At 35.0% G+C, this 24,547-nt stretch overlaps 4 protein-coding genes across 7 annotated transcripts; 2 read left to right on the plus strand and 2 right to left on the minus strand.

Moving 5' to 3' along the window:
- The first annotated feature begins 1,092 nt into the window (after nucleotides 1-1,092).
- On the plus strand, nucleotides 1,093-8,486 carry HDS (4-hydroxy-3-methylbut-2-en-1-yl diphosphate synthase). Of its 2 annotated transcripts, none has more exons than NM_001247719.2 (20): nucleotides 1,093-1,240; nucleotides 2,117-2,359; nucleotides 2,744-2,901; nucleotides 3,637-3,743; nucleotides 3,834-3,934; nucleotides 4,016-4,092; nucleotides 4,476-4,595; nucleotides 4,685-4,915; nucleotides 5,474-5,590; nucleotides 5,672-5,746; nucleotides 5,826-5,903; nucleotides 5,997-6,056; nucleotides 6,155-6,217; nucleotides 6,384-6,528; nucleotides 6,621-6,759; nucleotides 6,940-7,017; nucleotides 7,106-7,265; nucleotides 7,351-7,449; nucleotides 7,555-7,659; nucleotides 8,146-8,486. In NM_001247719.2, exons 2-20 carry the CDS (start codon nucleotides 2,152-2,154, stop codon nucleotides 8,245-8,247), a joined length of 2,223 nt encoding a protein of 740 aa, NP_001234648.1. In that variant the 5' UTR covers nucleotides 1,093-1,240; nucleotides 2,117-2,151; the 3' UTR covers nucleotides 8,248-8,486. The 2 variants fall into 2 exon arrangements, with proteins under 2 accessions (NP_001234648.1, NP_001332792.1); NM_001345863.1 differs by having other exon boundaries at nucleotides 1,140-1,365; nucleotides 8,146-8,484.
- A 94-nt stretch (nucleotides 8,487-8,580) lies between these two features.
- LOC101257531 (arabinogalactan protein 1) lies at nucleotides 8,581-10,392 on the minus strand. Of its 2 annotated transcripts, XM_010315108.4 has the most exons (3): nucleotides 10,277-10,392; nucleotides 9,566-10,133; nucleotides 8,581-8,937 (listed from the first exon to the last, which is right to left on the minus strand). In XM_010315108.4, exons 2-3 carry the CDS (start codon nucleotides 10,075-10,077, stop codon nucleotides 8,760-8,762), a joined length of 690 nt encoding a protein of 229 aa, XP_010313410.1. In that variant the 5' UTR covers nucleotides 10,078-10,133; nucleotides 10,277-10,392; the 3' UTR covers nucleotides 8,581-8,759. The 2 variants fall into 2 exon arrangements, with proteins under 2 accessions (XP_010313410.1, XP_004251131.1); XM_004251083.5 differs by lacking the exon at nucleotides 10,277-10,392 and having other exon boundaries at nucleotides 9,566-10,250.
- Nucleotides 10,393-11,368: 976 nt separating this feature from the next.
- LOC101257830 (protein disulfide isomerase-like 1-4) lies at nucleotides 11,369-18,104 on the minus strand. Of its 2 annotated transcripts, XM_004251084.4 has the most exons (12): nucleotides 17,259-18,104; nucleotides 16,017-16,146; nucleotides 15,392-15,557; nucleotides 14,485-14,603; nucleotides 14,329-14,409; nucleotides 13,234-13,320; nucleotides 13,066-13,140; nucleotides 12,890-12,958; nucleotides 12,723-12,803; nucleotides 12,485-12,619; nucleotides 11,898-11,954; nucleotides 11,369-11,808 (listed from the first exon to the last, which is right to left on the minus strand). In XM_004251084.4, the coding sequence occupies exons 1-12, from the start codon at nucleotides 17,828-17,830 to the stop codon at nucleotides 11,638-11,640; spliced, it is 1,743 nt and encodes a 580-aa protein (XP_004251132.2). In that variant the 5' UTR covers nucleotides 17,831-18,104; the 3' UTR covers nucleotides 11,369-11,637. The 2 variants fall into 2 exon arrangements, 1 of the variants encoding a protein (XP_004251132.2); XR_011212546.1 differs by lacking the exons at nucleotides 11,369-11,808; nucleotides 11,898-11,954 and adding an exon at nucleotides 12,090-12,227 and having other exon boundaries at nucleotides 12,311-12,619; nucleotides 17,259-18,083.
- Nucleotides 18,105-20,120: 2,016 nt separating this feature from the next.
- LOC101258126 (uncharacterized) lies at nucleotides 20,121-24,007 on the plus strand. The gene is made up of 3 exons (XM_004251085.5): nucleotides 20,121-20,286; nucleotides 20,404-20,523; nucleotides 23,641-24,007. Exons 1-3 carry the CDS (start codon nucleotides 20,266-20,268, stop codon nucleotides 23,755-23,757), a joined length of 258 nt encoding a protein of 85 aa, XP_004251133.1. The 5' UTR covers nucleotides 20,121-20,265; the 3' UTR covers nucleotides 23,758-24,007.
- The last annotated feature ends 540 nt before the right edge of the window (nucleotides 24,008-24,547 follow it).

The following is a 24,547-nucleotide window of genomic DNA, read 5'->3' on the forward strand; positions in this document are numbered from 1 at the left end:
TTTTTTTAAAAAAAAAAATTATAGATACACTAGCTTTTTCAGACTTCATTTATTAATTTAACTGATTTTTTTAAAAATAATTTTTTTTTCTTATTTTATGATTTAGGTTATATTTCACTTATTTCATTTGTATATTTTGATATTTTATTCATTGAAATATTTCAAACTTTATGGCCTCAAAGTATAGTTTCTCCCATTTTATTTCCAACTTAATATTAAATAGGTATTTTGTAATATTATGTTTTTCATTAAAATTTGGTCAAAGTAAACAAAAGATGACATATGTGTTATATGTGTGTATTGATTTTTCAAACTATATGACCTCGATTATTATTTTTCCTTATCAATTTGAATTTTTATGAAGTTTACATCCTTTTAAGATAGTAAGGCATAAATATTTATGGTCAAAATTTTTCAAAAATACGTCTAAATTAAATTAAGATCTTATTATCTTCACTCCTTTAATTTTTTTTTGTAGTTTTGTACACTTTTTTTGCCCTAGGTGGTATCCGAACATCTTCCACGTGTCACAAACTACGTGGAGTCACGGAGTGTGATACGTAAATTAAAATGTGTGCAAAATTACAAAATAAATGAGTTCAGGGGTAATGAAACCTTAATTTAATTAAGGATATCTCTGAAATTTCAATCATAGTTCAAAAATACTTGTATCTTATCCCTTTTTTATTTTTAATAATAAAGTATACTGATTCATCCCATAATAATCATAGAATTTATCATGTTCTTGCGTTTAATTTATCACTTATTCTACACAAAAAAGATTTAGCCAAAAATTTATTAATAATCATCTTTTTACCTCATATAAAATAAGAATAAAATTTAAGTATAATCCCAATATAACCTAATTTTGAACTAAACAAACCCTTAGTAAACATCACAAAACCAATTATTTTCTAGGAGTGCAAATTCACTATTTATTTTGGTGGACCAAAACTAACATAATCCAAAAATACAAGGGGTACAATAAAGAAAATTACCATTCATTTTTAGTCTATTAGCAAGTTTTTAGTAATTAAAGATTGGCCACTAATTTTTCACTTAAATGTGTATGGCTACAAATAATAGCACTTCAACAAGATGCTGTACAAGTATCATTTTGTCAGCATTCAATGTTGCCTAATCTATTTAGGAAGAGTATTCAATCTTCTCTTTTAATTTTTTTCTGAAACCCCATTTTATAACAAGTCTTTTGAGACCTAATTCTTTGTACTTGAATTTGGTAAGTAGTGTTATGTTTTTACTCAAGTTTTTCTTTTGTTGAAACCCCTTTTTTTGAATTTGAGGGAATTCTTGAAGAAAGTTTCAATCTTTTTGTTGAATTGATTTATGTGATCATGTTTCTAAGTAAGTTGTTGTAGTTTTTTTTTTATTTGTTTGAATTGCCCTGCTTAAATCTTGGTTTGCTTCTTTTTCTGTTAATAGTATAAGAGTTTGTTTCAACAGATAAAGGTATCATCTGAGTCCAAATTTGAAAAAGATACCTTTTTGGGTTTGGGTTTGGGGGGGGGGGGGGGAGTGGCTGGGTGACTGAATTTTTGGTGAATATTGAGAATTTATAGCTTGGCCAAACTAACTTGGGATTGAGCCATAGTAGTTGGAGTTATGAGTTTTTTTGGATTTTAGGGGTGTGGGTGGGTGGGGTGGGGGGTGAGGTAGGGGGGGATGGGAGAGTGTGTTTTCTCAGCTAGCTAACTGAATTTTGGTGAACATTGAGAATTTGTAAGTTCTTGATTCTTCTACTCCTTTGTTGGCTTGGTTTTTGACTCTTGACTTGGTGATTAGCTCTTCTTTTGATGAAACCTATGTTGCTTTGACTCTTCAAAAATGAAACCGGGTGTGTGTCGGATCCTTCAAAAGTAGTACATTTTTGGAGGATCCGACACGGGTGCGGCAACATTTTTGGAGTGTCCGAGCAACTTAGGTTTAAACATCTTGTTGGATAGGAGGAAATTCTTGAGTAAAGTTTCAATTTTTAGTTCTAGTTTTTTATTTGTTAAGTTGGGTTGAGCTGTAGTAGTTGTAGACTTGTAGTCATGTATTTTATTCTGTGATATTTAATGTATATTAGATGAATATTGGTTGTCTTATGTTTCAGGGGTGTGAAGATAGAGACTTGGGTCATTGATAAAAATGGCGGCAGGAACTGTTCCAGCTTCATTTACAGGCTTGAAGAGCAATGAAAATGGTTTGGGGTTCGCAAAAAGTATGAACTTTATAAGAGTTTCCGACTTACAGAGGGTTAAGTTCCGGCGAACAAAATTTTCTGTGATAAGAAATGCAAATCCTGGTCAAGAAACCATTGAACTTCAGCCTGCATCCGAAGGGAGTCCACTACTAGGTATGCACAACAGAGCTTCTTGTACTTTGCCTTTTAAGCAGTGTGGAATACAGTCTACTAAATTTTAGCTTTCGATGATTTTAATCTGTTATATGAAGCTGGAAAACTAGTGGAAGCAAATAAGAGATACAAATTGAGAGATTATTTATATCGTAGGAATCCTGTAGGAAACGTTTCATAAAAACTCAATCGGGATAAGTTTGCAACAACTTCTCCTAGATGCTTATGGATGCTGCTTATAGGAAATTTAAATGTAGCATTTTGATACCTTCTTTGTTTAATTTAGTTATCCTGCGAAAGATCTTCATTTTATATTTTGGAAGTGGAAGCATCACATTTATTTGTATTCACTCTCTGATGACTACTGTACGCTACTTGATACAGTTCCTAGGCAAAAATATTGTGAATCCATATACAAAACTGTCAGAAGACAGACCTGCACTGTGATGGTTGGGAACGTGGCTCTTGGTAGCGAACATCCAATTAGAATTCAAACAATGACCACAACTGATACCAAAGATGTCGCTGCAACAGTAGAACAGGTTTTTCTTCTACTTCACAATTTAATCGGGAGGTGGCAGTTTGCTATAACTGTATCTGCAATGAAATTTGTTCTAGTCCTGTATTGAAGCGGAGTTTACTTCTTTGGGTGTCCTCAGTTAATACTGTTTACTTTGAGTTCTTAAATTTACGAGCCAAGCTTCTTTTTTTATTTTTACCTACTTTTGGTTTGGGGATCGGGGGGCTTGGGAAGGAGGAGCTTTACCTATAATATTACCATTCAATCATTATCCGACTGTATCTTTTTCCAGTTTCCCCCAGACCGCACTTGTGGGATTTCATTGAGTAGTTGCTGTTGTCATATCCTTTTTCTGTTTGCTGACTATTTTCTCGACAACAGATCTCCAGAGCATTCTAATTTGTCTCGTCTATGACAGTGTTCTCTTCTCATATCAGTAGTAAGATAATGGTCTTGGTTCCATTTGAATCAGTTATATTATATATATATGGAACCTCGTTTAGAATTGAATGCAACATATCACCACAAATGCTACTTTCTTTGATGTTGTATAAGTATATTCCCATCAGTGTTCGGAATTTTTTTAAGCAAGCTTTCTACTTAATCAAATGAATCAATTCCTAGCCCACAAGGCAAAAAAATTTCCTTTCGGATTTCTAATGATTTACATGTTGTATCTGAACATGCTTCTTTGATGAAGTTGAAAACCTAAAAGACGAAAGGAGTTTAGCCATAATGCTAATTCCTGTTTATGCAGGTGATGAAAATTGCTGATGCGGGAGCTGACATAGTTCGGATTACAGTCCAAGGGAGGAAAGAAGCTGATGCATGTTTTGAAATTAAAAATACTCTGGTGCAAAAGAAGTATGTCTCATTTTTCATCGGTATATCTCAATATTTGATGGACTTGAAGATATGAGCATATTTTATTTCATCAACGTTCTGTACATGCAGTTACAACATCCCTCTGGTGGCTGACATTCATTTTGCTCCTTCTGTTGCACTTCGAGTGGCTGAGTGCTTTGACAAAATACGTGTCAATCCTGGAAACTTTGGTATTTCATCCTCTGTCTACGTGATGGTCTTTTGGAAGAGCCAAGAGAATAACTATGATCTAATCAGTTAATTTCTTTCAGCTGACAGGCGAGCCCAGTTTGAGCAATTAGAGTACACAGAAGATGACTATCAGAAAGAACTCGAGCATATTGAGGAGGTCAGACTATTCCGTACTTGTATGAATACTGGATATTTTCTACTTCAAAAACATCTAATGATAATTTTTTGATAACGATAATGAACATGAAAAGATATGAATCATATCGATTTCATCATAAGATCCTTGTTGTTTACTGCTGTGCAAAAGATAAGATGCGGCAAACGTCAGCGCGACAATACCAAACAAGAATAGGTTATCAAGCTGATGTTAGGTCTTTAATCATCGTTTATCAGATACTCTGACTTCTATTCTCGTTTAGGAAGAAATTTCCCCTTTTATCATGAAGCATATTCCTGGACACAATTTGGTACACCATTATGACGTCTAGCTATCTACCTTTTTGCAAGAGTCTAATCCGTTTTCTCCTTGAAATGCTTCAGGTCTTTACACCATTGGTGGAAAAATGTAAGAAGTATGGACGTGCAATGCGCATTGGGACAAACCATGGGAGCCTTTCAGATCGCATTATGAGCTATTATGGGGACTCACCTAGGGGAATGGTGAGCAGTAACTGAATTACTTACCTAGAATATTCTGTTCTAGTCATTGTTGTTGAATTCGATAATTTGTATCATCTAATGTGTTACAGGTAGAATCAGCATTTGAGTTTGCCAGAATTTGTAGAAAGTTGGACTTCCACAATTTTGTCTTCTCAATGAAAGCTAGCAATCCAGTAGTTATGGTTCAGGCGTATCGCCTTCTTGTAGCTGAGATGTATGTTCAAGGATGGGATTATCCTTTACACTTGGGAGTTACTGAAGCTGGTGAAGGTGAGGATGGAAGGATGAAGTCTGCAATCGGAATTGGCACACTTCTTCAGGTATACTATTTTTGTCTTGGATGAATAACAGTTAAAGGCCGAGCATCTTTAAAAATATCGTCTTTATTGATTTTGATGATTCCAGCTTCATTTAGACAAGTTTTCTAGATATACCAGATATTTTGTACTCAGTGATGCGTATTCATTGGTTTAAGCAATGGGGTATTTCTCCGGCTTACTGAGGACATGACCCTAGATAGGTAGGTTTGGAGGTCAAAGATTAGGGTTGAGGGCTACTAAATAGCCGAATGTTGTCGCTTTTTATGTGCGAGAGTTAGGGTGATATTTAGTAGGTATGTTGTCTCATTTGCTTTGTATCTTTCGATTTTATTGTCATATTATTTGTTAATTTGTGCTAAACAGAAGATGTGATTAATCTAAATGCTGTAATCTGTTCAATTCTAATGGTTTCATCAAGTGGCAGAAAATACATAATCATTGATTTATCAAATTTAGATTTTTAAAATGCTCATAAAATTAGTACAATATGGTAACTTACTCTCATAAAGCAAATGTACTGCTCGACTTTCTGAAGTAGAAAACTTTCTATTTATGCAGGATGGTTTGGGTGATACGATACGGGTTTCCCTAACTGAAGCTCCAGAAGAGGAGATAGATCCCTGTCGACGATTGGCAGACCTTGGTAAAAGAGCAGCTGCGCTTCAGCAAGGAGTGGTAATATTTCATCACACGTGATTGCTTGTGAATGTTCTTTAGGATTTGACGAAGTAGTAAGGTTTCTACTTCCTTTATCAGGCCCCCTTTGAAGAAAAGCACAGACGTTATTTTGACTTTCAACGTAGGTCAGGGGAATTGCCAGCTCAAAAGGAGGTGAGTTTTAAAACCTGAGCCGATATGGTAAAGCGGACTTCATTTTTTGAAACAAACAAATGTTTGATTTCTCTAACAGGGTGATGAAGTAGACTACAGAGGCGTGTTGCATCGAGATGGTTCTGTTCTTATGTCTGTCTCTTTGAATCAATTAAAGGTCTTATCTGACACTTTTCTAATAATAGTTTGTAATATATGATTCTACTAATTTATTTCTAGCTCCAGTTGACATTATTTTTTGGTTTTGCAGACCCCTGAACTTTTGTACAGATCATTAGCGGCAAAGCTTATTGTTGGCATGCCATTTAAGGTCAATCTACGGCTTTCATTGCACTGTGTACTAACCTCGATTCTTCTCCTCTTGTTGTGAACTGTCTTTGTGCTAACTTATAATCAGTGTCGATTCAGGATTTGGCAACTGTGGACTCAATCCTGTTGAGGGAACTTCCACCACTAGATGATATAGATTCTGTAAGGACCCTTTTCGTTTCTATGTAGTAATTTATGTATTCACTTTATTATTGTTGATGATCCGACTAATTTGTGTTAAAGTTTTAGCATTTCTAGTGCACATTATTTGGATACATCCATTTGTTGTGAGAGTGACTTGTCAATTTCTTTTGTTGCGCATGAATAGCGTCTAGCTCTCAAGAGATTGGTCGACATAAGCATGGGAGTCATTGCTCCTCTCTCAGAGCAATTGACAAAGCCATTACCCAATGCCATGGTCTTGGTTACTCTGAAGGAGTTGTCTGGTGGTGCTCACAAGCTTCTTCCCGAAGGTGTGACAATTATATTTTGTTCTGTAAGTTCTTTGAATTAATTACTTCGAAAGGTTTTGCTGATCAGGCTAGCTGTGGAAACCTCCTTGTAGGTACGAGATTGGTTGTGTCTCTGCGTGGCGATGAATCACATGATGAGTTGGAAATCCTGAAGAGCTCTGATGTTACAATGATTCTTCATAATCTGCCATATACAGAGGAAAAAATTGGCAGGGTTCAAGCAGCCAGGAGGTATGTTGCAAAATATTCACGTTCGCTTACAGTAAATCAGTTGGCATGACCAATATTATACTTTCTATTTGTATAAACTTTCTCGAAGGCAGACATTCGACAGAAAACTACTTAGCTGCTGCTTTTTCCAATTCTCTACTTTTTAAGACACTGTTAACTTGAGCATATCTGCTTTTGCAGGCTTTTTGAGTATCTTTCCGAGAATTCCTTGAACTTTCCAGTGATTCATCACATACAATTTCCCAGCAACACCCACAGGTACGGCAAGAAAGACATGAATGACCTATAATCAGACGTGTGTAGGTTTTTTTTTGTAATTTAGCTTACGACAATTTCAACATGACAGAGATGACTTAGTGATTGGTGCCGGGACAAATGCGGGAGCCCTCTTGGTAGATGGGCTTGGTGATGGACTTCTCTTGGAAGCTCCAGACAAGGATTTTGATTTTCTCAGAAATACATCTTTCAATTTGCTTCAAGGTTGCAGAATGCGGAACACAAAAACGGTAATGCTAAGCAAAAGGACACGGCAAGAATCTGAATCAATATATAGTAACAGTACTCATTTCCGTTTCTGTGTATCCCTTCCAGGAATATGTATCATGCCCATCCTGTGGCAGAACTTTATTCGATCTTCAAGAGATAAGCGCTCAAATTAGAGAGAAGACGTCACACTTGCCTGGTGTTTCAGTAATTACGCGACCCTAATGCTTACTGTTATTAAATAGCTTGATTTTTTTGAGTATATATTCTGATGGTAAAATGACTCGTGTTATGTTTTTTTTTCCTTCGCAGATTGCCATCATGGGTTGCATTGTGAATGGACCTGGGGAGATGGCTGATGCTGACTTTGGATATGTTGGTGGTGCTCCTGGAAAGATTGACCTTTACGTCGGCAAGGTACCAAGTTTTATTTCCCTCATCTCAGTACTGAACAAGATGAATTTGGCTTGCACAATTCACTACATAGTGTTTTAGCGAAAAATATCGTTTGAAGTATAAACATTGGAGTCAATCATCCCCTTTCTAGATGCACGTATGGTATATCTCCCTGCAGCGATGGTTGTTATCGTCTCTCATTTCACTAAAAAGATATCACAGCTAGTAATCCATCAAGCATACACAATTCAACCAAACATAGCTAAAGAAAATGAAATAATTTGGTGCTTTTTTGAAGGAATACTGACTAGCTGTACTCAGATTGCTTGTGATTGAGGGAGTAGTAATCGTCTCTAGTTTTCAAATTCCGTACTACTTGTCTACTACGCCTCAATCCATTACAAGCTGGGGTCGTTTATAAGAATTTTCACGGACTATGTTTCCCCATTTAAGCTCAATTCATGTCACTAACATGTTTCGATTACTTGTGAAATAAACTTCTACCAGACAGTGGTGAAACGCGCTATTGAAATGGAGCATGCAACGGATGCACTGATCCAGCTAATCAAAGATCATGACCGCTGGGTTGATCCTCCTACCGAGGAGTAAGACTAGATCGCCGAGTTCAAGAGATGGAAATGATGCAGATTATATCAACTGGATAATAATACAACTAGCATAGCTACTCCAGAGAGCTGCCATTTCCAAGCAGCAGAGATTATATCTTTTTATATGTTGTAGAATTTTATGTATCATGCAAAATGAAGAACATGGTTTATTACATGTATCAATGAATACAAGCTCCTAGTCCCCTTTTTGGGTAATCTAATGAAATAGGGTATGGCAGATCAATCAATGATTTATCATTCACGGACGTTGATAAGATCCAGCATTTTAGGAATCTTTACCACAAGGCACACAGTTATGGTGAAGATCACAATGTTAGAGGAAGCATCGAATTATAACCATAGAATATGATCCTAATCAAAATAATAGGAGTACGAACTCCATTTTTATTCAATGATTAAAGAAAGAATCAAACAAATATAATGAAACTCTAGAATGCTACAAATATACTTCATGAACCATATAGATTTATATATATATATGAAGCATGCAAATTATAGAAAATTTCTCCGTGCAGCGTACCCGAACTTTGCTGGCCGGATATTCTGCCGGGACTTGTTGCAAACCGCTGCTCCGAAACATACAACACACGCTGCTACGAGTAATCCAAATGCTACATCAAATGCTACTTCTGCATCCTTTCCTCCGTTCATTCTTAGGAACTCTCGAATGCTACAAATATATTCATGAACCATATAGATTTGTATATAATATGTGAAAAGATAGCATGTATATATATATATAGACCAAATATATAAACAGATCTCTAAATTTATTGAATTTTTCCCTTCAGGTATGTGAAGGGTATTGATAGAAGTTAGTTCCAGAACTTTTCTGGCTGAATCATTGAATCACCCATAATTTGTTTGTTCCTTTTAAAACATTTTGTGAGGGATATTGATAGAGAAACTCATTAGTCCAATTGATGATGAAACTGTTTGAGAATAATTGTATTTTACTTCAACTCATTTGAATACATTAGAAAACAAATGAGACTGATATACAATTTGTTTCATTCTTTCGATCAAAATCATTACAATATGAATTTACAATAGAAAAGCTTATCAAAATCAGTCAACAATTTTTAAAAAGAACAAATTATGGGTCACATTATTACAATACGAATTTACAATAGAAAAGCTGATTAAAATCAGCCAACGGTTTTTAAAATGAACAAATTATGAGTGATTCAATGAATGAACGGAAACAAGTTTAGAGATGTGATTATGAGTTCGGCCATATCCATATATATATATATATGAAGCATGCAAATTATAGAAAATCTCTCCGGGCAGCGTACCCGAATTGTGCTCGTCGGATATTCTGCCGGCGCTTCTTGTAAACCAATGCTCCGAGACCTACAACACACACTGCTGCGATTACTCCAAATGCTAATCCTGCCTTCTTTCCTCCGTTCATTCCACCGTCCGTGGATGCCACCTCCGTCGTAGTACTCTCGTGGCTTATATCACTCGCAACTACATCAGTCGGAGCCGGAGAAGGAGATGAAGGCTCTGTTACAGGAGACGGAGCATCATCATCTCCGTTTACAGGTGACGGCGCTGGAACAGAATTAGAAGACAGATACGTCGGCGGAGACGCCGGAGGAGAACTCACACTAGCCAAAGGTGACGGTGACAGCGACGGAGTTTTAGGAGCTGGAGCGATCGGCGGTAGAGAACCTAAATCTCCACCTGCTACCGGCGCCGGACTTGGAGAATTTTCCGGCGAATCTGCACAAATACATTGCTGTACAGACAAAATCACAAAGAAAATCACGAAGCAAACCACGTGAAGCCTCGCCGTCGACATTGCCAATAAAACCGTACGTACTCTTTTTTCCCTCTATTTTTTTTTTCTTCAAAAATCTGCAAAAAGTAAACAAAACTTATGCATTAAACAAAATGCAGATCTGAAAGATAAATAGATCAGTTAGTGTGAAATTGACGAAAGTGCGAAGAATGAGTAAAAAGAAGTTAAAGGCTGCCATTGACAAAAGCATGTTACTTACTAATCACTTGAAGAGAGAGAGAAGAGTGTAGAGAACGTGAATGATATTGACGAAGGACGGGAGTTTTGATTTTGTTAGTTGCGTAAACTAGTGAAAAAGCGGAGGTTAGTTTGTTGAGAAAGCGTTTTACTCCAAATAGGACTTTTTATAGTTTATATAACCATTAATTCAAACATAGATTCTTTTTTGTTATAGAAAAATCAATTAACTATAATAAAAAAAATTCATCCATCTAAGCGTTGTCAACTAAGATTCACTACAGAAAAACTTGACATACATTTAGAATCTTAAATATTGTCACAGAAGATTATGAATGATTTTTAGTAGCGACTAAAGACACCAATCACTATTTGCTAGTAAAACCTATTTTTTCAACAAAAAAATATAATAATTAATTTTAGATTGCAATTTAATTTTCTAAAATAAATAACTTGCAATGTCAATATTAAAAACATTCAATATTATTACGAAAAATTATCAAAATTACTTTTCGATTCAAATCTCCTTGTTATTTAATGCATCATTGTACATTTTATAATTTATATATGACATAGAAATAAAGCAGAGAGTGTCTTCAAACCCCTACTTAATCGATATAATTTTATTTTTTTAAGAAACAATGAAGAAAAAAATACAAAATTAGAATTTAAATGCTAAAAAATTTTACTGATGATTTTCAGCGCTTTTGTGGTGCATGTTCTCGCCTCTAACGGTCTAGTTCTTTTGTAGCGAATCCTGGTTGGCAACGCTTGGATGTAATGATTAGTCCGTCTATAAAAATTTGGGATGTGCAACTCTTGAGGGCATTTGTGGTCTCTTAGAATAATAGCAAAGACATTTTTTATCCCAAAATGTAACAAAGGATATAAGTGATTTCACATAACTTAAGGACAATTTTAACCCTTTTTCAAAAAATTATTAAATTTATCCGAACCCATAAACCCCACCTAGCTTCCCTATGTCTACTTTAATAACACAGAAAAAGATTAACCATAACTTTTTTTTTGTCCAAAAAGGTTGAATAAGCCTCCTAATTTTTTTGGCAGTAAAAGTTATTGGTAATTGAATAGATAACTTCTACACAAACTTCAATTAGATTGAGATAAAATTACATTCATACTTGTAATGTTTTTGGTACATTTGCTACTACAGCAAGTAAAAATAACCTAATGATATAGAAATTAAGACATATATATAACTTATCATTCATAGAAGGACATTAAACTTTAAACTCAAAGCAAAAAAGAAATAACAAAATATGTTCCATGGCCATCTTCGTAGCCCAGTCTATCTACTCCTACTACAAAACAAGCTAGCTAGAAGAATAACAGAGAAGATAAAGTAACAGAGCTATGTAACTTTCATAGTTCATCTTTTTCATTCTTCGACTCAACGTTGCCACCTACTTTGGCTTCCGGACTCTCTGATGTAGTTGTCGATGAAGCTGGTTTTTGAAGCTTGAAAGGAATAGTTGCGTGTTTCTTGATAAACTTGTACAATGCCACTACAGTTCGGTCAGAATCAACTGGGATCTGTCGGATTATATAAAAGGCATTATCACTTGCTATTTCGTGTATTTTACATGGAGACGTAAAGCAAACAAAAATGATCAATCACTTACTGGATCCGCGGTCTTGTTCCCTGCTGGGAAGAAGAGGAGTGTGGGAAATCCTTCAGCCTGCAAAAGGAGCGGAAATGACCTTCCATTCAACAATTGCATCCAAAATTTACTAAAACTGATTAAAAAGACGGACTTCACGTCTAACTCAATCTCAAAAACTAGCTCATGAGGTGGGAATCGTTCAAAACCATACAAGGAGAATTAAGTCCCTTGTCCCACCACCATTGTGGGACTCGACGCCCACGAAAGCGCAGGCCTGTCAACTGGAGCATGAACAATATAATGTTGGGTCCCAACAAAGGATTAACCAAGATGTCAGATGGATCTACACTGAAACCATCATAAGAAATGAATTGTGGGCCTAACTCAACCTAAAAACGAACTCATGAAGTGAAAATTATCCATCATCTCACCTTCGATGTGGGACTCAGCATTTCTTTAATGTCACAGTCACGCATCTCAACCAAACATAAATGAATAGTGCAAATGAATAAACAATAGCAGCAGAAGCAATCAGGAAAAGCAGCAGTCTGTTGCCGTACTATGACACTCGTGTTCTAATTAAAAATAGAAAGCTATCAAATTACCTTTCCCTGAGGGTGCTTATTCGTGGTACCATCCATTTTGGCTATAACAAGAGACTCAATGCCACGTAAGTGCTTTGCAAGCTTGTTATACGTTGGTTCTAGAGATTGGCAATGCCCACACCATGGTGCATATATCTAAAAAAGATGCAACAATAGTTACTACGAAAAGATAACTGAATAACGAAAAGAAAATCAATAAAGAGAATTGATTGTGAAGCCCTTAGTAGTAGCTTGGTACCTCCAGAAGCACATCTTTTGACTCATCCAGAACAATGTCATCAAAATTGTTCCCCACTACTATCTTCACGTCCCCCTCATTCTGTAAGAATCAACAAATGAAACGGAGAGCTGAATCAGCACTACTACATAGAATACGATAGGCAAGGAAGGGAAATCACAACTTACATCCTCAGGAATAGGGTCTGATTTATAAAAAGCTTTGAGCTTGTCAGCCAGAAAATCTTCTCCAAATGCCTAACGGATAAAAAAAATAAGAAAAACGCAATTTAGAGCTTCCTGACAGGATCACTTAATAAGAATGTATCCAACAAACACAACGAGTCGTCCAGGAGGCATCCCACCTTAAGCTTCTCAACAGTGATCTCCCCATCAAATATGTATTTCCTAGGATTCTCGTTTCCTGTATATCCGATAACCTACAGGAGAAAAACAACAAGACAAATTAAATATTCTGTAACCTTCGTCCCAAATGGTCATATCAAGCCCATTATGATCTGTTGATTGTTTACCTTTGGAGAATCTCCGGTGGCTCCAAAATAATCTGACACAGGCTTTCCAACTTCTTCATCATCCATGTTGACAAAAACAAAGATAAGCTGCATTTATCCAGGAAAAGAATACACAGCTCGTCATTTGAGAGTATCTTCACTATTCATTTTCACAAAAAGACAGATATGCTGCATTATCCAGGAAAACAATACAAGCTTTTAATTTATTTATTTTTATGACCAGGGAAACCCGCAGCTGTTGCCCTTTGGTGAGCACAGGGTAAAAACGCCGCAAACCACATAGGAGCGGTAACAAGCTTTTAATCTATAACATGATCTTCTCTTTTTAGCCAAAACTTCCGGCTCTTCCATTTTATTTCCTCATAATTGAAGAAGCTGTGTGAAAAGCGGAACAAGTCATCATCCAAAAAGCCAATCTAGAGTACAGAGTACTCCAACCTGAAGTTTATCCTTTCAATTGATGTGGAAGTACAAGCATTCACTTAACATTTTTTCTTTTTTTTTTGATAAAGTTAAAGTAGCATTCACTTTACATTTCTCTTCTCGTATGCGCATTATATAGCACCATGGTCACCGCAATAACCTCAGCTCACTCCTCCAAACAACATAAATGCTATAAACTTCAGACCCACTATTTGTGCTAATCCCAACGAAATAACTTGAATCAAACAAAAGGGTAAATATATATGTAGTTGATACGGATTTTCATTGAAGTTGGTGTTATTGATGTCTAAACCAATTATAGGGATTCACGAAGGACAGTCAGATGGAAATTCATAGGCAACACAAATAGAGCACCTTTTTTGTGAAGATGTTCTTAAATCTAATTTACTTCATGTTTTACTCGATAAGCTAAAAAAAAGTTCATATGTATATCACTCGTGGATTTGTGTTTGGTGTATATCAATTGCACTCCTATTAATTTTCTGTATGTCTACTCTAAGAGGGCAGAAGGCAAGCGGCGTGATTTATAGGTAAGAAACATTTTTCCACGCAAGAAGTTATTATAAATTGCTATTCCACAAAATACAGCAGTATGTATGAAACCAAAGACTGCATTAATATTCTCAAAAACTAAAAACAAAGCTTAATTACCTTTCCCTTAAAATGTTTTGCAGCTTCTTGAAATGTTGGGAATACTTTATCTGTATCATTTGTTCGGGCAAAGAGCAAAACCTGAGTAAAAGCATTAACCATGAGCACTTCCATTCAAAAAGACAGGTTTACTACGCGATATCGTATCTGTATTACCTGCTTCTTTATAGGACTCGAGAAAATCGAAGCTCCACTTTCTCTAGTAAAAACTGTTACTAGAGGAAGCTTGTTGGCAGATACAAACTTAACTATTGCAGACTTGGTGAATTGACCATCTGGAGGCAAGATCAAAATAAAAGATTGATGAGGCATGTCTTCTTCGTCATTCTTTTTATTTCTTCTCTTGAACTTCAAAAGATTATAAAGTAATTTAGCAGCTAGCTTGGGGCACTAAATTTACCAATTAAACACCATCCGTGACCCTGAATAGTAACCCATAAAATTCATGCCTAACACATTTAAGATCAAAATTGATGGAATTACAAAATGATTTTTGGTTGTTAAAAGCTATGTTGCTTGGACTCTCCAAAAGTGTTGTCACACCATGTCGGATCCTCAAGAAATGCACTACTTTTGGAAGATCCGACACACATCCGGCAGGACTTTTGAAGAGTTCGACCAACATAGGTGTTACATAAGCAGATAAAATCTTGTGTTAATGTCCCATAACTCCAGTAGATATAAACATGATTTTATTTTATTTTTGAGAATGGTAAAGTTAGATATAAACATAATAAGTGATATTGGCAAAAAACATGAATTATGTAGGTATGCAATCTCAATATGATGTAAGAAAACTCATAACCTTCAATGAAATTTAACTTCCAATTTGTATCATGTGAAATGTATGCAATTACAATAATTGAAAACTAGATGACTTTAAAACGCTTGCTCCTATCAATTTGCCGATATGCCCTTAAATAAATAAACAAACAGAAACAAATTGTCTATGAACATTAGGGAAGAAATCAATCAAGCGGGAGTTCTCTTCTGCCAAACAAAGTTATCCAAAAGAAAATATATAATTCAGAATTAAAGAAAGAAAATAAGAGGAACAGCTTACCATAATGCACCACTTTCTCCTCTTCTTTTTTAAGCAAGACTAAAGCTGGGCGTTTAACAGTGTCTTCAACATTGAATAGCTTAGCCACGTTAGGATTTGTCGTCTGGTAAAAGTTAAGATCATCCTCAAGTTTTGAAGCAGCAGCAAGTTGATCAGTTTCAGGACCCTATAGTTGTTTGGACATGCACAACATGAGAAAATTGTAATTTTTATGAAAAATACCATGCATGAGTCATATGAAACTATTTCCCACGCTTGAAATGGAAGATAAATACATATATAACAGTAGAAAGAGATAAAGTGAGGTTCCAAGTTAAAATCCATACAAAATAATTAAAAGAAATAAGTTGAGTTGCAAAAAAATTATTCAAAAGAAAAAAAGGGACGGTGATTTTCCAATGAAAGAGGCTGTTAGGATAGGTAAAGGATAAAAAATTATTCATAAAATTGCCACGGCGATGTCCAAAGCAAAAAAGTTGTGAGCATAGAAGGTTCAATTTATATCATTCACCGACCGAAAAAGAAAAAAGATTCAAAAGAGAGTGTTATGCCAATGGATAACAGCCAGTACAAGTTACAATCAAGAACAGATTATCATTAGCATGATAGAGTAAGCAGTACATACCACCAAGGACTCAAGGAACCCTAACACGACTTTGTCTCCAGACGTTAGTACACGCTCTGCGTCCTCTGTTGTAGTTATATTGTAAACGCCAGGTCCAATCTTCTTCTTGATCCAAGTCACAATTGCATCTCTAGAGTTATAAGATTTATTAACTTCAGATCAACATGCAAGTGCATTTGATAATACACAATCACAAAAAAAAAAAGAGAATGGGAAGAAGAAAGGGGAATACACCTGCTTCAAACAGCCATTTTCAATAATTCCAAAAACCATTAAAGGGAGCATGACAAACAGACAAAGTCCTCAATTTAGCCGTTCTGCGTCTCGTTGAATTTAATAGAGTAAGTTATGACAAGAGTAAAAAGGAAGCAGGAAAATTTCCATCATTATGATTTGTAACATTTTCTCCATTTGACATAATTAAACTAAAGATCCCATTTTTGCGAGCTAACTACCGTTTCTTTTCACAAATGTGAAAACAAACGTTATCATGATTTGCAACATTTCATTTATTCGACATGATGAAACTAAAGATCCCTTTTTGGCAGGCTGACTACTACTTCTTTTCACTCTCGCGAAAACAAATGTTACCATGATTTACAACATTTCATTCATTCGACATAATGAAACTAAAGATCCCATTTAATTCAACAGGCTTGCTACTGAATCTTTTCACCCTCGCGAAAACAAGCGATACAATGATTTGCAACATTTCATTTATTCGACATAATGAAACTAAAGATCCCATTTTGGCAGGCTGGCTACTGAATCTTTTCACCCTCACGAAAACAAAACGTTACCAAGATTTGCAACATTTTATTCATTTGACATAATGAAACTAAATATTCCATTTTTGCAAGATGGCTAATCCTTCCACCCTTATACAAAAACAAACGTCACAAGACACGACGGATTATTACCTCAAACGTCAATACGACAGTGCCAATATAACACATGTTAGATACAAATTCAATTAGAAGCTAACACAACTGATCACTCACTACATAAGGCAAGAATCAAGAAACATAAAATTAGCTAAATCCTAAGCTTTTCAATGGTTTACCTCTAAAATGTTGAGCTTATTGTCTCTACATTACCAATCTTTCATTAAACACGAATAACTACGTAAAACTACGAAAGTAAAATCCTGTTGTGAGTGCCACCCTAGAAATGAACCCTGCAATGCACGAATCCGGAAACAATAAAAACCAAAAAAAAAAGCATAAAAGGAAGAAAACTCACTTGGTTCTTTGGCCACTGTAAGTTTTATGCTCACCATCAACAAAAAAATAAATAGTAGGAAATCCTTGAACCTCATAACTCTCCGCTAGCTCATTCTCCACCGTAGCATCAACTTTAACCAGCGGCACATTCTCCGATTTCAGCTCCGTCGCTGCAGCTGCGTACTCCGGTGCAAGTTCCTTACAATGACCACACCACGGCGCGTAAAACTCCACCATCACATACTTATTATCCTCTACAAAGTCACTGAAATTCCTATCCGTCAAAACGACGACGTCTTTATCGTCGAATTTAACACCTTCCTCTTCCTTCTCGTCATCAAACGCCGACGGAACTTCAAAATCGTCGTAATTTTCGAAGTCCTCGTCGTCGTCGAAGTCGTCGTCGTCAGAGAAGGTTTCGGTTGGGAAAGTGTGCTCCGGCGCGGCGTCGTTTACGTCGTCTGCTTCGAGGAAGCTGAGATCTTCGTCGTCGTCGTCATCGGCGCCGGTGCCGGCGAGTGATGGAGTGAGTAGGACGGAGAAGATGAGGAGGGAAGAGAGAAAAAGGAGAAGAATGAGTCGACTGGTCATTTTGTGAGTCAGTGACGAGTTGACTGAGATCGATGAGATTTCTATTACTGAAGAGAGATCCGACAGAGTCTTCAGCTTAGACTGTGTTCACATTTGCCGGCGTCAATTCGACGTTTTTGAATTTTGCAATTTGACCCCTATATTTCAAAGTTTTTAATCAAAAATATCCTTAAAATCATTCTTTTTTTAATAAAAATAAAATAATTATTTAAAATTCAACCACATTCATCTTTTTTTTGTTAAAATTTATCAAATATTAACAATTTTTTTCAATGATTCATATTACTCTGAACAATTTTGTTTATTCGAAAAAACATCTAAAATATTATTATAGTTTTTTTCTTTTTACAACACCATTAGCAATTATGTCTTTCCTTTTGATCACAAATTTTAATTTCAGTTGATGTGTTTTCTTCTTATTGAATTTGTAAGAAGTGGTATCGATCAAATACTTTAATTTCTAATAATGGAGAACAAAATTCGAGCGTCAGAGATCAAAATTAATTAAATCTTTATCACTTTAACTATTCGTTTATCTCCATAAAATATTTATTTAACGATATTTTAACTTTGCATAAGGTGAAGATGGTGTGAAATTAAGTTCCGACTTTATTCAGTTACTGGAGGAGAAGAGTAGATCACGTTATTTTGTAGGCTTACATTGTCCTAACATTGTTTTTTTAACAACAAACAATGGTCTCAATGAATTTTGATTATTACTATTTTTTTTTTAGCTTTTTCAACCGGTAACGAAATTATAGAATATTTTTTTTAATGAGAATAGTATAGATTGCATATGTTTTGTATGAAATTTACTAATTTTTTTGACAAATTTTAATAAAAGGATGGAACTTGTTATGTTTTATATACTTGAAGGATGTTTTTTTGTTAAAAAAAAAACTTAGGTATGTAATTAAGTTTGGGTACAGTTTAAGTATGTTTTTAACTAAAACTCGTATATTTTGCCATCCACGGCTACATTAACTGCACTAGAGTCTTGAAAAATATTTTTACACTTGTTGTACATTCGATCTGTTTATACTTGTCTAATATTAACTTGTCATAATACTAATAAATAAAATGATGATTTTATTATATTATTTTTTAAATATAACAAATTTTATATTTAGAAAATATATCGACAAATTGATTATAGTTATTAGTAAGGTTAAAAAAATTGAAGTATAAATAATTTTAAATACAAGATACGATTTTAATATTAACGAGTTAATATTTCACTCAATGTATTCTTTTTGAGTCACTTATATTTTTACAATTTATATTTTTCTACAACGATATTTTACAAATTATATTCAAACATAACTTTTGTTTCTAACAAACTTGTATTCAGAAAACGTAAGTTTGATTACTAAATGACAAGATTAAAATCAACACAAACGTGTAATTTGATGATTATTTCACTAATGTTTTGTTTGGACAACCTTTAGATATTTTACAGAGTAAAAAAAAAAAAGAAAACTTATATGGTTAAATACATTTATATTACTTAATTTGTTGTTATATAATTTTTATTCTCGATTAATATTAATAATTAATTAGGTGGGTTAATTTCGAATTTGTATAATTAATCATATTTATATAATTCGTCGCAGTTATATAATTCACAACTAATAATTCTTTATTTGATTTGTGTTTGTATATGACGATGATTTTTTTTGTTTTTTCAGTTTTATAACCATATATATTTAACTTTTTGCGTATAACTTTTAAAAGTTTGCACAAACTTGTAGCTTTCATATGAATATGATTTATATAATTTAATTTGTATTTGTTTAAAAAATCCATATGTTTATGATTGTACATGTCTGTTATTTTTGAGTTTTATTATATTTATGCAATTCCAGACTTTATACTACTCAATTATGTAAAAATATGCGAACTATATCAACGTATTCACAAATTATACAAACGAGTTGTGAATTATATAAATTATTGCCCTATCTCGCTCGCTTCTCACCTCCCTTTCCCAATATCGTTCGACAATTATACAAATATGTATGTATATCAGTTACATGTATACAATTATCTGCCTGATATATATATACAATCTCTCACTCTCTACCCTCTCTCGCTCGTCTCTTTCCTTCCTCTCCTAGTGTTACTCACCATCCTTGTCCCTATAATATATAGCTATGAATTGTAATTAATAAGTTATAGTTATAAAATATAATTAAGCTATTTTTGAATGACCGTATGCGAAAGTTCACCCAAAATAACATTGGTGTGATTTCTCCCCGACCAAATGACATTAAAGCCCATTTATGCATTTGACGTCAGGCCCATCAAGCCCATATTTGTGGTACGGGTCGGTTCTTCCGATGAGGGAATAAGAATCACTGTTCTTCTCGAAAGAAATTTGAGAGAGGCGTCTGCAAATTCAACTCTTTGAACTGTGCGAAAATTCAATCGCAAGGATGATCAGCATCCTTACTCAGGTATCAGTTACAGTTTTAATCATGTTATTATCATCACTTTGTTTTCATTTGCATTTTGAATGAAATTGTTTGATTCTTCAATGAATTTGTGGAAAATTTTGATTATGGAAAACGCAGGAGCGTCTTCTCGGTGCTGCATTAGGTACCGTAGTGGCAAGCGTTATGGTGTTTGAACAACGGAAAAGCATATATAAGAGCATCGCTGAGCATCAATCTAGATTTTCCCCTCAATCTCAGGTAGGTTGTAGTCTACTAGATTCTGCTTGATGTTCTTTTTTGTGATATTTAGCTTCCAAGATTGATGTTGTATAGTTCCAGTTCATGGTAAATTGAGCAAAATACATTTTGTATATAATGATCAAATTGTATATGTATCCATAGCAGTAATAAGCATGTTATTATAAAACTACGACAACATCAACACCCGTCTAATCTCATAAGTGGAGTGTGGGGAGGGTGGTGTGTGATGCAGCCTAGTCCCTACCTTGTGAAGGTACAGAGGTTCGCTTAGGTAAAACATATCAAAATCAAGTATGGAAAGGAAATACAGTAGCAGCATTAAATTACACTATAACCGAAGCAAAAGAAACAATAGTAAAAATTGAAGACAAAAGCAAGAGAGTAGTCATAACAATACAGATAAGGGGAACTAGACATTTGCGTGGCTATATTTCATCTCATTACGGGGAAAATGGGGAGTTCAACAAACTACGAACTGTTTATCCTCTATATCGGTTTAGAAAATGATAAGAAACTTTACGTGCTGCGATTCTAATTTCATACTACTGTTCTCTAAGAAGTTGAATTTGTTATCTAATCATCAGCTAAAGTGTATGTTTGTACAAGCATTTTATAGTTTGTAGATATACTTGCAGTATGATATTCAAGTATAAGATGCACATAGATTAGTCATTAAAACGTGATAGCTGACTTGACGTGGCAACTCCTTCATCTTAGAGTCTGAAGAAATTCAATTATGTATATCAGTATATGTGATCATAATTTGGATGCAGTATATACCAGTTTTTGTTGTTTTTATCGTGAAAAAGGTATTGCATTTAAAGTCCTTCAACCAGAAGGTGTTGTGGGGAATTTACCCCGGGTAACTCCATTACATATTGTCTAATGTGCAATTGCCATGTTACACCAAGAAAAGAGTTGGGATAAGGATCTTTACTTAGAACTAACTACAGATTCTGATTTGCTTTCAAAAATACTTGCATCCTTTCCTTCCAAATGATCCACCATACTGTCGAAGGGAGAGTATTCCAGGTTTTCATCTTTGTCTTACTGAAACCTTTTGAGTACCAGCATGGAGCAGTTCTCTTGTCATCCTTGGCATTGTCCAGTTGCTTTCTAAGCGCAAACCACGAGTATATGACCTATGCCTGTCAAACCATACTTATTGCATAACAAACCATACTTAAGCTCCTGCTTTAAGTGATCCAGACCAGTAAAATTTCAAACAACCTACCAGCGTTTTTATAAGTGAAAAAGAGAAGCAGCTACAATTGTCCATGGGGTTTGAAGCAAAAGGTGAGATGTAAAACACATAATTCATGGAATAATAAAAAACATCAGACATACACTGTATCCAAAAAACAATCAAAGCTTTATGAATTAGCATTGTAAAAAATACTTTGCATCTAGTATAACTAATTTTGACATCTGATATACAACTATGCTGATATTAATCCAACTCCTTAAAGTTAAGATCCAAAGAAGCGACCAATTCTTGTTGGAATCACTTTGTGCATCGTTGTTTGATGCACACACTTCTGTGAAGCGCATAGTTTATCCATGAAGGGATAGCTCCCCGCTTCTCACTTCAAGGCTCAAGCGATGAACTTCAACAGATTAATTGGAGCCAACAATCCACAAAAATGACAGTTATTGTTGGGTCCATGTATAACTCACATTTTATGTGCGTTATCTACTAGAATAACTCACATTTTGATTAACTTTTGTATTTGTATAGCGAGTCTGAATTCCGATAGCTAGTATATAATGCACATAATACCACTTATCAACAAATAAAATGCATAGAGTACTGTTATTTGTAGAATGTGGGGCTTCCTAAACAGAAAAATGTTGCATAAATATGAAGATGGTGGGGTTGAGTTATGAAGGAGATTATGTGTGTTTGAACTTACCGTTTTAAATATGGTGCATAACATGTAGTCTGTTTGTGAGTTAGCCAAAAGTTTCTGGTTTCTTCTGACTTATTATTGTGATGACGTCCTAACATCAACTATAAATCCTTGAACGGTGGTCCAGCAAAGTCTCCTGTGTCCTGTTGAATAGCTGGTTGGTGATTTGTTATAAGTAACATAGCTTTGGTGATAAAGCTGTTAGATGGTGCTGTTAAAGATTAGCCTAAGTGTGGGTTGTATATCAGGAAACAATGACTGCTTACCTTTTCTTCTTTGGGTATTCCAGTTTCTTTGTGTGTCTCAATTCTAATTTGATACCTTTGAAGCTTTGGAGCTTGAGAGTATAAAAGGCGTTTTTTTAATACGAGCTTTGATGGGCTATGCTTAAGGCAAGTTATATTTTTCATGTTGCAGTTGGAAGAGGTTTATCTGGTTTTGGTGTCCAGATGTGTTAGCCCATTAACTGTTTTAGGCAAAGTAAAATTGTTAGATTTATATATAGCATGTGGTTTGACAGTATACTGTGTGCTTTAGTCAATTGAAAATGGAGAAAGAATTTGAACTCTGCTGACTCAGAGTACTCAGTCAGTTCTAGCTAATGCTGAATGTAAACTGACAGAACGTTGCTTTAGTTTTCCAAGGTGAACCTCCAAGTTTTTGCTAATTAACATTTTCATTATATAGCAAGTCCTACTTTATAAATTCCCTTGGTCAGGAGTCAATAGTGACTATTTCCTGGTCATGTCTAACTTTACTCCCCTGGTTTTGACTACAACCTCCTGGTAAGGAAACTTATATTTCTCATACATAAATCCATCTTTGTTTATGCTACCAACTCTCAGTATGGTCCTACTTTTGGTTTATTTGTTACTAAAAAGGGGAAATGGCATACTCTTGCCCCCGGAATACTGGAGCAACCTCACTTGTCTGCTAGCTAGTGAATATTATCGGCTTAACATTTCATAATCTTGAATGACAATTCGTTGACTATGGTAGACACCAATGATTTTCATACTTCTTTCTGAAGGAGGAGAATAATGTTTATCAAGATGGCTGTGTGTGTGTGTGTGTGTGTGAGATACACATGATACCATTCTATGGGCAATACATTTTAAGTTTCATAGCAAGATTTTTTTGTTTGTAAGAAATCAAATAACTTCTGTCTTTGCTGATCGAATTTTGAACATTTGAAAAAAATCAGACAACAGTGTACATTCCGAAAAAGGAGTCTGGCATAGAGTTTGCACACCTATGGAACAAAGCTGTGGATCAGGCGTTAGGGCCTCTCATCAAGTCCCTTGGATCACGCGGATGGTAAAAGTGTTGTGTGATTCCACAGCTTATCTAGAGTTCGTCTCTTTTATCGTGTAAGATTCTTACAAGCACAGATGCAAGTGCATTCTTAATTCTAGAAGTTGCAGTTCTCGCAGATACTATATTAATACTGTATTATCTTCTTGTTGATGCTATTAATGTTTCGTTCCTAACTTTTCTCCGTGAGGATCACTTGATGGAAATTTTTATTTGTGTTGTTAACACTTAGGTGCTCCATAGTACCTTTCTTTTAACTCGACCTCTATTTATTTGGAATGTACATTGGTAAAGTTATGTTGGTCGAACCTGAATAAAAGGCCAATCTCTATCAGTAGCTTACCTTAGTTGGACTTGTCCTTAGCTATTGTTGAACAATAACTATAAGCATCACTTTATCATGCCTCCCTGACTTCCCACCCTTGACAATGTCTTTTTCTTGTAATTTAGATGTACAAGTTTGAAGCGAGTCTTGACTTAGTTTAAATCAAGAAGTGGAAACTTTTCCCTTTATTTTATTCACATTTCACTAAATCAGTGTGTGCATTGGGCAAATCCAATTGACTGTTTGTTATTGGAACCATTTTGTGGTTAACTTTCTTCCCTACATTCTTCTGTGCCCATAGTATGTGGGATAAATAATAGTATGTGTAATTTGCACTTCCATTTTAAAGGTTCATGGAAAGGGTATACAATAAACTATAATGTTGCTTGCATAGAAGCGTATGAACAACATAATACCCGATGTATCCCACTAATGGGGTTTGGGGAGGGTGGTCTGTACGCAGTCTTACTCC

Source organism: Solanum lycopersicum, chromosome 11 (assembly GCF_036512215.1).
Source record: "Solanum lycopersicum chromosome 11, SLM_r2.1".
Taxonomy (NCBI): domain Eukaryota; kingdom Viridiplantae; phylum Streptophyta; class Magnoliopsida; order Solanales; family Solanaceae; genus Solanum; species Solanum lycopersicum.